General features: G+C 46.4%; 1 protein-coding gene across 1 annotated transcript in view; it reads left to right on the top strand.

Moving 5' to 3' along the window:
* The first annotated feature begins 675 nt into the window (after positions 1–675).
* LOC307074555 (sodium- and chloride-dependent GABA transporter 2-like) overlaps positions 676–12,420 on the top strand; it is a 29,346-nt gene continuing 17,601 nt past the window's right edge. Inside the window, exon 1 of the mRNA XM_079734741.1 lies at positions 676–749. Within this exon, the coding sequence (XP_079590867.1) occupies positions 678–749 (72 nt within the window). The 5' untranslated portion in view covers positions 676–677. The remainder of the gene's footprint in view (positions 750–12,420) is intronic.

Below are 12,420 nucleotides of genomic sequence, written 5' to 3'. Positions count from 1 at the left end.
GGCGTTTTGCAGACGCTTTTGTCCAAAACCGACTTGCAATATGTCCATTTGTCAGAAATAAGTACATTTGTCAGGTTTATGATGGAGTTTGACTAAATTTCAAGGAACTGCCAAATGGCCATTGTGGACATTTTTGAAAGTATTCCCCTCAGTAATGGGGATTTATCAAATAGAATCAGGATATTGAAATCGAAATACTGTTTTCTTCCCCCCCCCCCCCCCCCCCAGACAAGAGTTATATTATAAAACCCTTTTTAAGTTCCTTCTTTGAGTCTTCTTCTATGTTCCGCAATATTCCCGCTGCATAACTGTTGTGATTCACCCACCATACACCCCCAGAATATAAAACCCTTTTTCAGTTTCATCTTTAAGTCTTCTTCTTTTGTTCCGGGATATTCCCGCTACATAGCTGTTGCGATACACCCACCACCATGACTCTAGCACAGAATTTGAAAATTGACCTTCACCCCTTCCATACGTTTGACGTGTGAGGGGGTTGAAAAAGGGGGTTTTACGGCAATAGACACCCTACACCTGGCATCCCAGAACATAGCCAGTCGAGCAGGTTTCACCCATTGTTTCTCTTCATCAGTCTCTCATCAGTCACTGTCAACTGATGGCTCACCCTCGAACCGCAACATCCTCATGGCTGAAATTCAGGGAGTGGACTAGAGAGAATGATAGGTAGTGTACTAGTTGGTGTTTTAGAGAGACAGACAGGCAGTGTACTAGGAGAGGCAGACAGACGGGTAAGCAATTTCTTTTTTGTTTTTCTGTGGGTGTGTTCATGTGTCAATGTCCTTTTGACACAGAGGTTGATGTCATTCATACTATCACTGACCTTTTCTATTAGTCTTATGGTTGTGTTTTTAGACGAGCGTCGTCCTAATGCCTTAACGTCGGCATTCATTCATTTATGATGAATAAAGCATGTATCTATCTACAGTATCTTAACGTGATTGTAGTTCCACAAACACCACCGGGTTATTGCCTTAATATACTACCTTCTTCCATTCCATGTACCATATTGGAGGTGTGGGGCAGCTGAGAAAGGGGGTTTCACAGAGATGGACACCTCACGCCTGGCAACCCAGACATTGGCTTATAGTAGCTTTCCGGCGGCGGCTAATGTCTGGGTTGCGAGGCGTCCCATGCTGAATCTCTCGTCTGCCTAACAGTTTTTTTTAATTAAACGCCCCAATCGACTGAAGGTGTTCCTCTGAACGGCACGTAATCTAGCGCGGGGAATTTAGGAATCAGGGTGTGAAGGGTGGTGGGTTGGGGAGTTTTGAACAAACAGGGAGTCGTGTGTCCACGATGGAGCCAGAAATCCCATTGCGCCCGGCTCGTGGTTTTGACTTGCAGTGATGGACTGTGTGTGTCCGTAGGTTCATGCATTTCTGAGCCTCAGAGCAGACAAGATTTTCCTTTTCGATTGTGTCGATGTATGAGCGCAAAAAAACTTCAAACACACACGGCGCACACATACTACACTCCTGTGTGTGTGTGTGTGTGTGTGTGTGTGTGTGAGCCTGTATGTCTGTGTGTGTTTGTGCTGGGCCTCACCCTGATCACACCGACGGTCGGGTGGGTGGCTGTGGGTGTGTGTGTGTGTGTGTGTGTGTGTGTGTGTGTGTGTGTGTGTGTGTGTGTGTGTGTGTGTGTGTGTGTGTGTGTGTGTGCGTGTGTGTGGGCCCCTGTCTGGCCCAGGCCGTGGCTCAGGATGTGTGAATAACACAGAAGTCAGCAGGGTGATGTGGTCACGTGCACACTCACGCTACGTGCACGCTCACGGTACGTGCACACTCCGTCAGCTGGACCTCATCAGGGAAACCCCATGAAGTCCTGGACCACCACTCATCATCATCTACTCTCTCTCTCTCTTTCTTCTCTCTCTCTTTCCCTCTCTCTCACTCTCTCTCTCTCTCTTCTCTCTCTCTTTCCCTCTCTCTCGCTCTCTCTCTCTCTCGCTCTCTCTCTCTCTCTCTCGCTCTCTCTCGCTCTCTCTCTCGTTCTCTCTCTCTTTCACTCTCTCTCTCTCTCTCTCGTTCTCTCTCTCTTTCCCTCTCTCTCTCGTTCTCTCTCTCTTTCACTCTCTCTCTCTCTGTCTCTCTTTCTCTCTTTCCTTCTCTCTCTCTCTCTCACTCTCTTCACCTTCCCTCTCTTCTCCCGCCTCCCTCTGACCCCCCTCTTTGTTCTGTTTTTTTCCACACACTCATACAGTTGATTCCGCCTCTTCTGTCTCCCTCTCCACCGCTGCCACAGCGACTCACACTTTCATCTTTCAACAGATGATCATTTGCAGCTTTCCCTCTCCATCCTTTGAACTGTCATGTGACACGCCTTGTTTCAGAACTTCAACTGCCACCGCCCCCCTCTCCCCTCCATTTTAAGCCATCTCTCTCCCTCTCTCTCTCTCTTTCGCTCTCTATCCTTTCATCTCCCCTTGTTCTTGGCCCCTGCTTTCATTCTTTCCTCAATCATATTCATTCCCACATGCATTCAAAGTCACGGCTTCTGCTTGTCGTTGCGGAAACCAACTGGACTTTATGTTTTCGTTTGCCGGGCACGCAGGCATTGTTTTTTTGATCCAGCTCGTTTGATCTCTCGAAGGTTGTCCATTAGTATGCATGCCAATGGTCTGCAGTGGAGGGCGTGTTTGTGTGTGTGTGTGTGTGTGTGTGTGTGTGTGTCCCTGTGTGCGCACAAGGGTACGTGGGCGAGCTGTGGTGAGCATGAGTGTGAGCGGTTCGCGTTCCACACGCAATACGGTGAAGTGAAGCTATGTGAGCCGAGAAGGTCTTGTTTTTCTTTGTCCGACCGCAACAGGGTATGTATTAATGGGGCTACATCTCATTTCTCCCAGGGCGTCATGAACTCCTCGCCTCTGGTTCAGTACTATGGTCTGAGTCCCTCTGGACATGGACCAATCCGGTGCCAAGCAGGCACAGGAAACAGCTGCCTGAGAACCCAAACCCAAACCTCTCTCTGGCGGACTTCACTTCCTGTCCGAGTCCTTCCCGAAAGGTGACTCACTGAGAGACGTGGGAAAACCTGCGCAGTAAAGCCTGACTCCCATGGTGGTCACTGCAGGGCTAGTTAGCATTCACTTTAGCCTTAGCAAAGCAATTTAGCACCGGATGCTGTAAAGGATGTTCGGGGTCTGTTGGGTTGATTCATGGCTAGCCGCTAACCCGTTAGATTGAATAGGGAGTGTAGCTCCTGACATGCTAATTGGACTTTAGCGAAGTACGTTTCACTGAAGGTAATGGAGAGGCATATGCCTCAGGAGGTAGAGCTGGTTGGCTGGTAGCCGGAAGGTTGCTAGTTCGATCCCCGGCTCCCCCCTAGCTGAGTGGCAAGGTGTCCCTGACCAAGACACCTCACCCTGACTGCTCCTGACGAGCTGGCTGTCGGCCTGCGTTGCTGACACCGCCGTCGGTGTGTAAATGTGTACATGAATGGGTGAATTTTTGGCGATATTTTACAGAGCTGTGAGTGGCCATCAGTAGCGGCTGGTGGTTTTTCAAGTGAGGGAGGAAGGACTGCGCGCTTGGTTGCCATTGGCCTGCTTGCACTGTTAGTGGCGTATGGTGGCATAAGAATGTGAGACTCAAGTTGTTTCAGGGTGTTTTTGGTGAACTACAAAATAGCAGGGAGGGATAAGTATAACAAAATGTATACAAATCCACCAGTGGCAGCAATGGACTTTGAAAGCTGGTGGGCAGCATGTCTTGGACTACAAGGGCAGAAGGAAAGGATGCAAAGCCAATTAGTCAAATCAGGCCTAGTCTTGATTTGTAAAACTAAATAAAAAAGTCTGGGCCTATCAATGAGCCTATTTTTGCCCTCAATGACTGAAGCTATTGGTTGTAATTTGGCTATGTTTATTTTGTTTATTTTAATTGTTTTAAGAAAAATTAAGACACAAGACCAAATGTGATGCCATTTAAAATGCATCATGCTCTGAATCCTTCACTAACATCCTTTCAACAATATCAAACAACGGTCGGAGTAACAAACAATTAAAAGAAGAACAAGAACATTATTTCAAAACTATTTACATGGGCTGTAAGCCTAACATTGTTTGAGGCAAGTGTGGATGTTAATGGATGTTTCAGAATGTTGGTCATGGTGTTAACCAATTAAGATTGAGGGACTTAATTTAGAGATCAAGTCAATCCTCCTCGCTGTTTGCGTTGCAAAGATATCAGTAACCTGATCATACCACACAGATATTTTAAAAAGTGATTTTAGATTTTTTTAATAACGGCGGTGTAGCTCCACATTTTCGCCACCCTTTCAGACTTGCTTGGTAACCCAACGGAGGAGTGTCGAAAAATATGTAGCCTCAGCGCGTTTACTTCGGGACCTTGCCCACCTTTTGGCGCTGGAAACGCCCATATAAGCTAACCGAGCCGCACCATACACCACCGCACCGCTCGGCGGAAACGCCAAATAAGCGAACAGAGCCGCACTGTACCATAACGAACAGAAGCGCACCGCTCCGTGGAGACGAGCCATACGACTGAGCGGGTGTGTTGGTTCCCGTAGCCTTGACTTGAGGAGATAACCCCCCCCTCCGGGCTGCTCCACAGCCAGGGTTCCTGCTTATTGGTTCAAGGTGCAGCCAGGGCTCCTTCTTATTGGTTCATAGCGCAGCCAGGGCTCCTTCTTATTGGTTCATAGCGCAGCGAGGGCTCGTGCTTATTGGTTCATGGTGCAGCCAAGGCTCCTTCTTATTGGTTCATAGCGCAGCCAGGGCTCCTTCTTATTGGTTCATAGCACAGCCAGGGCTCCTTCTTATTGGTTCATAGCGCAGCCAGGGCTCCAGCCTATTCGTGAATAGACGTTGGCGCGTTCCAGACCCCTTAGCTAGTCACACCCACTCAGAGGAGGACTTTCCTCCTCTCTCCCATTGAACCAAGTTATTCATGGGGTTATTGTGCTCCCTGAAGTAATTGTCAAAAGGCGATAGGGGGTGCTAATGTCCCTTTACCCAGGGGATCGAACATTACATATACAAAGGCTTTAAAGTAGTCATATTTAAGGGCATTAATTCATTACAGTAGTCTGGGCAATCTGCATTTCTTATTCTCAACAATGTCAAGGAGGATCTTCCTCCCTCTCCTCACTGAAAAAGCCTCCACTGTTGGCCGCTGTATAGATGCAGTTAATTTACCATTTACGTTAATCAGTCTTGGAATGTAAAAACAATGAGAGGCTGCTCCAGTGAACGTCGGGCGTTCCAAAAGGATCCAGCCGCAGCCTTTCTGATCGAAGGGGTTCTGTGCAGGGTGAGCTCGGAGTCCAAACACCCACCCTGTAGCCTACCGCTTCAGCCACATTCCTCATGCCAAGAACTCCAACTATGCTTTGGAAGTCACCCTCCTAAAGCTCTTCCCTGTGAGTGCTCTCCGAAAGGTACAACCAGGATCCTGACACAAGAAACAAAACAGACGGTGCGTAAACGTTTTTTAAGTTGTTATGCCACCTCTTTCCCCTAAGAAGATGTTCAAAGGTCCAAACGTCAGAAACGTTTTCGGGAATCTCCGGAGAACCAAAGCTGAAGCTTCAGACCGACGACCACTTCCTGTCGGCTCGGTAACACCTCGAGACCAGTGCCTCCTAAACGATGGAATTTGACCCTCACTTAACCCACACCCTTAGCCTGGAATGCGAGTGTGCCATTGGGAATGGTACACACGCCGCGTAACTCCAGTGCGCTTCATGGCTAAACCTGCACTGGGTCTTTAGCTTGGTCTGAGGACAGTCTGGAATCTTTTCCTCGAGGCCCAGATTTTGGTGAGGGTTCTCTGAAACTGTTTGCTTGCCTGAAGGACAAATGTCCTGTCATCCGTCAAAAGCAATAAACAAACCAGGGATGTGTCTGTGGTTGAGGTTCGGAGAGTGTCTCTACCCCTTTCAAACATGCTTGGGAGTATCAGTTTGGGAGTGGATTAGTTTGATGTTTTGCACCTCATTTTGGATGATTTTGAGCAGAAGTGATGGCTGAAAAAGTGTTTTGGAGGACAGGTATCCCAAATACTTTGGATGAATACAGAAAATCTACACCCAAGTCTAGTTTCATATCATCTTTGCTCCGAGATGTTTTTAGGTGCTTGCTGAACCCAGGGTTCAAGTTCATCACTCCCAACCCACAAGGCTTATAGCTTATTATTTCCCTGCCAGCATCACAACATCACAGGGAGTCATGTAACCAGTGGTCTCGCGTTCTCGCCAATCTCTCGCGTCGGCTGTTGTTGATAACCTTCGGCTGTTTTTCCAGGTTTTCGTTTGGGAACGTTAACGTCTCCACTGACAGGGCGCATTTTTGTGGCGCGTTCTCCGCTATCTCTTTCCACAGTCTGAGGTCCTGGTCTCCTGTTCCCTGATTGGCGGTCGGCTCCACGCAGGCTTGCGGTTACTGCCTCGGCATGTATGACTCGGATTACCTTACCCCTGTACATTTCTTCCTTTATTTTCCCTCTCTCTCAGGTCTTTTCCTTCACGTGACTCCACTTGTTGTATGCTTGTGTGTGTTCATGGCCATGTGTGTGTGTCTGTGGGTGTGTGTGTGTGTGTGTGTGTGTGTGCGTCTGTGTGCGTGTTTGAAAGAACTGCCTTTTTAAAACACAATTCCTTCCAATAATCTTTACCGGGTGGGAAACGATATTAGACAGGCATTTCTCATTTATTTACCCCTCTCTCTCACGTCTTTGCCTTGTGTGTTTGTGTGTGTGCGCGCGTGTTTTTGTGTGTGTGTTTCTAGAACTGCCTTTTTAAAAACACAATTACCTCCAATAATCTTTATCTGGTTGCAAACAACATTAGAAATACATTTCGCTACAAAAGAAAAAAACACATTCTTATGGAAAGCGGGAAAAAAAAGTCAGACTAATGATCTTTTCTGACCTCCGCAAAGCCATAACTCCAAGACTCGCCAGTCCATAAACCGTAACCAGGGATTTATTTATTATTATTATTTTTTAACAAGCATCCCCTAACTCCAGTTGGCGCCGTGCCAAACTCAGTAACTTCGTGCCACACTGTTCCATGACAGCCTCCCCCGCCCTGCCCTCAGCTCTGTGCCCTCAGCTCTGTGCTCTCAGCTCTGTGCTCGGCTGCTCTCCCCTTACAATCAGCCGCTTTTCGCCCTGGAGACTCTTGTCCTGGCGGCCGCGTCTCGTGTGCCACCCCCACGGCCTCTCGCCTCCCTCCCCCCCTTTGAGGTTGCGGTAGTTCCTGTTGTGTTTACGCTCTGTTCAGGGATTCCCAACCGGTGATTATCAGGCAGAGGGGGGCGGCATGGGGCTCAGGAGGCAGAGGGGGGTTGGCTGGTAGCCGGAAGGTTGCTACTCCAATCCCCTGCTCCTCCTAGCCGAGTGTCGCGGTGTCCCTGAGCGAGGCGCCTCACCCTGACTGCTCCCGACGAGCTGGCTGTCGCCTTGCATAGTTGACTCTGCCGTCGGTGTGTGAATGTTTGTATGAATGGGTGAATGGCAGGCAATAAAATAATGGTCAGGCGCTTTGAGTGGCCAATGGTTAGAAAAGTGATGCATAAATGCAGTCCGTTTAACATTTACAATGTCTGCACTTAGACAGGGGCTGTTTCATCAGAGAGCTAGATTCTGTCACCCACCTATTCACCCCGAAACAAGAGAACACACTCCCACATGGTTTTTCGGTTGGCAGTGAACGGTGCCATCCATTGGCTGAATCAATGGTCAATGTTTCATTTGGTGGTGGTTAGTTTTGATTTCGTTTTCGGTCCAGGCTCTGGGCTGTCTCCAACAATCAGAGGTTCTGCTGGGTCCGAGCTCAGCGACTCACACAGACCACCTGACCAGGTGAGGTCAGGGAGAGCCTGGTAAGGGACACACACAGAGAGAGCAGGACGGTTTGCATCGACGGACGATAAGCATCCAGGCGACAAGGTGACCAGGACATATTTACATGTACATTTAAATTTAGGGTATTTAGCAGACGCTGTTATCCAAAGCGGCTTACAATAAGTACATTTGTCAGAAGATATGGACATGAGGTGCCGAGGGGGAGGAGGCTGAGGAGAATTCAGGGACGTCTGGGGGGAAAGGAATTCCTCTTACGAGAGACGGACAGAAAGAGAGTGAGAGAGAGAGAGAGAGAGAGAGTGAGAGAGAGAGAGAGAGAGAGAGAGAGATGGGGTGTAGTTACGACAGTGCGCGGTGTAAACGATACACGTGTTCTGGCGTTATGTACAGAGGCTAATTACAACCGGCCTGAGAGACGTGTTTGTTGAGAGCTGCTTTGAGTTCATCATTCAACACCTGGCAAATTGATGTTTTCGTTGTTATTCACTCTCTTGCTCTTTCTTTATCTCTTGTTCTCTCCCTCTCTCATCTCTCTCCCTCTCTAACTCTCTCTCTCGCCCTCTTCCTGACCTTCCTAACCCTGTTCTCTTGAGCCACTAACAATCCCGTCCTGAAACCATTTCCTCCCCACTACCTTTTTCCTGTGTTGTTATGGTAATGTTTGTCACCCATGTTAATGAGTAATCCTGTCCCTCTGGGTATTTGACTTACCTACTTCCTGTCCCAGTTTGCTGTTTCCTTTTGCGTTGTAATTTTATTTTTGTTTGTCTGTGTGTTTTCAAGAAGCCTCTTGGACTCTGATCTCTACCTTTGAGTTCACTACCCGGTGTAAGTGAACCCTCAACTCCCTCGAAACACTCAACCCTCTCTCCCTACACACACACACACACCAAAAAAATTGGGAAAAGTGGACTTTATACAGTCCATCTGGTATCTGAATGTGTGAAAAATTAATTAAATGCAAGGACTTCATCAACACTGATTAGGCCCGATTTCGGGCCCAATCTGGCAACACTGTCCCCATCAGGCCCAATCTGGCAACCCTGGATGGGGAACTGGATGCTGCAAAGGCCCACTCCAACGCAACACAACTTTTACTTCCATAATCTTCCAATGTATTATTTATTATTCCAACATCCCGCCGCTGTTATGTCATCAGGCTGTTTTTTCCGACGGTCCGTTATGTATTAACCGTTTTTATGGATTTAACAATGTAGACTTTCCTCTTGATACCGGTGGATAATCAACCTTTGTTTGAAACGGGTGAACTCAGGTGTGTGACCCTGCTTGCTTTTTGTTATCAAATCTTAAGCAATTAAAGTGTTATTGGAAAGATAGACTCTGCAAGTCTTGGGTTCTGACACTATGACGGCTGTCATTCTCAGCCAATCGGACGCTGATGTCTGATTCCATAATGGGACCTTAAATTCATCCATCTCCCTATTCACTAATTCATCACACAATCATGTATTTCTTTGTTCATTCACGATTCAACCGCTCACTCATCTATGCAGCTATTACTTTGTCGGTTTGCATACCTTTGTCAGTTTGCCTCAACTTATTTTTCTTTTACATTATCCGGGGGGAATTTCATTCATCATTCTAACAAGCACTATGTGACAACAATTACATACATAGCTTTTTAATGGTCTCACTCGAGCCCCGACGTGGGGTAAGTTTCGAGGGTTGACTGAAGTGTGTTTTGCTGTGCGAGTGCGGTGCCCTGCCACCAGATTTACTGTCCAGTCAGGCGGGACACAATGGCCGCTGTATAGAGGGCCCTTAACGGCACGTTTTATTTGGGGCCCCTGGGCACTAGACAAGACCTATGGGCTCATTGGGGTAGGGTTACCAAGGGTCCTGTGTGTGTGTGTGTGTGTGTGTGTGTGTGTGTGTGTGAGTATGTCTATGTGCATGTGTGTGTGTGTGTGTGTGTGTGTGTTTGCACGTGTATTTGTGTGTGTCAGTGTAAGTGTGCATCTGTGTTTTTGTGAGTGTGTGCGTGTGTGTCTGAGTACGCGTGTGTAAGTGTACGTGTATGTGTGTGTGTGCTTGCGAGTGCGCGTGAATGTGTGTGTGTGTATTTGTGAGTGAGCGTGAATGTGTGTGTGTGGGTGGGTGGGTGTCTGTGTGAAAAAAAACAAAACTTTCACAACATCCTGTGTTCTAACAGTCCCTCAAACCCCTGAACATACTGAGGTTAACAACTAAATATAGAACCAGGATATACAGCACTTTCTACTCACTCTTCTGTATTTACACCCTTTAAAATTCATGTTTACACTGCCAACTACAACGCACATAATTTTTTATGTAAAAAAAATGTATTTGTGCAGTTAAAGAGGGGGGTACTCACCTGAAAAATAACTTAGAGGGGGTACCCCCACTGCTTTAGAAGATAGCCGAGTATTTTGAAAACCGTCTCTTAAATGACTGCTTAACTGGTGATAGGTGTGTGTGGTTCAGTTCACAGCCCGGAGCCAAGAAGGTGTTTAATGCAAGCAAGATTTATGTATCGTGAATGACAGGTCTTCGGCTTTTGTCCATGGGCGATAAAACGTGTTTGAACCATCAATGGGTTTCTGTTTGTTTAATATTGTGAAATGGCCTTCCCTGAGTGGAATTAAGCAGGGCGTTTGCATCAGAGTTGCACAATACAAACAGTTGTCCCGACATAAACATCATCATTTCCTCCCATTCCGATAAATTATTAATTATTTATTATGTGGTAGTGTAGTTAGAGATGAGGTGGAGAGCTTGTCCTAGGATATTATAGACCGAGCAAGGAGTAATCCAATGCTTCCTTTTGCCAAATATAGGTAGGCCTACCTGGTCAGGTGGTCAGCATCCTACTAAATCTGGACGGCCACACCACGCCATATTACCTATACTCACAACCTATTTATTCAGGAAGTATCTCTGCAATTGAGGAATCAGCCTGTAATCCATTACCTCTACCGAGATCCCTTCAGAGAGATGATTTTAGCAGGGAGAGAGAGGAGTATCATTAATCATTCAAAATAATATATTTAAGGCAAACTTAGCAAATGTGTTATTTCAGATGAGTGCATCAAACTGGGTGCCCTTCGTATGACTCAGTACCATGAACATATTATAGAATGGACACCGGATTCCAAAATGGCGCCCATTCATTCCTATGTAAACCGCTCAATGGCGCAGGGCAACATCAAGGAGAGATATGCTTCCGCATCACGGGATCCTAGCCACGCCCTAGTTCATGACGTACCGGATGCAGAAATATTCTTGTTTTTTAGCATTGTTACCATTGTAGCATCATAAGCGAGAGGTCTGAGCGATCGCAGTCGCATTGTTTACCGACCATGGAAGTATAAGTTAACTTCATAAATATGAAAGATTGCTCCATATAACATATGATACCAACAACATAGTACATGTATGTTGGCCTAGAAAACAATACAGTTCAATGTTATTGCTTAAGAAACAGATTCCATCCAACTATTTAAGAAAAATGCTATCAATAATTTATATAAAAATAAATGGTTAGATATCGATCAGCAACGAGGTTGGGGTAGCCTACCCACATACATATTTGTAATAGGCCTACACCAACATTGTTAACTGTTATACATAGCTAAACAGGCAAATTAAAAATGAAATACTAACAAGACTGAAATGTTTATTAGGCTATTAACAATATTATAAAAATGATACCGTATGTACCCGTTCTTTGCCTTTGGATCTTTCGAATAAATGGATCAATAAATGGTGAATCGCAACGTGAGAGTCATTGAGCAGCAGCTGAACCAGTCAAAAAATCCCTTAATCACTAAAACTTTTAGTGATCACTAAAACAAATTTAGTGATAAAAAGTCACCACAGTGCCTAAATACCATCAACGTCATTCATGTTAAGTAAAAGGAAAATCCTCGGACACGAGAAGTTAACGGAGCCGTGCACTGGGCCCTCTCGGATGCCGGGCCGAAACAACATTGGTTTAACTACGACTCCTTTCAGCTGCCCACCCCTCCTTCTCCAGCAAAACATAATAACAGTAAACGGCTAATAAAACGCTTGAGGTGGCGTTTTGAAAAGAGAAAACTTAGCATGAGCCTTTGATTGATATCCAGTCATTTTTTGAGGGGACACATCCCTGTTCCCCACTTGTATTGGAGTTAACGGAGATATCTGCTTTTGGGCCCCTTGAATCGATGGACCCGTCCACAGCCCGCTTAAACAGCTGCAGTACCAGGCTTGGCCGCTGAGTACGGGGGGATTGAGGAAATATGCACTGTTCCTGGGGGTTTGCTCAGTACTCATGAAGTACCTCTCAGGTTCAAAAAGGTTGGTGACCCCTGCGATAGAGATTTGTCTGTTTCCGGTTCAAGTTTCTAATTAGACAAAGGTATATTACTCCGTCAAATTATTCCACCATAAAGTATCTCATAATTCTTCTTGTCTTTGTTGTTTGTCTTACTCTCCCCGCTCCTGGTCAGTTTTACCATCAACCCGCCTGCCAAGAGGAAGTAAGATACCGGAAGTTGCGTTTCGGTTAACCGGGGTAGCCCTGCCATGCTTGACCCTCTCC

This window comes from Pollachius pollachius (assembly GCF_949987615.1).
Source record: "Pollachius pollachius genome assembly, chromosome: 4".
Classification (NCBI taxonomy): Eukaryota; Metazoa; Chordata; class Actinopteri; order Gadiformes; family Gadidae; genus Pollachius; species Pollachius pollachius.
The sequence above is the reverse complement of the archived record's forward strand: the minus strand, read 5'-3'. Positions and strand labels throughout refer to the sequence as shown.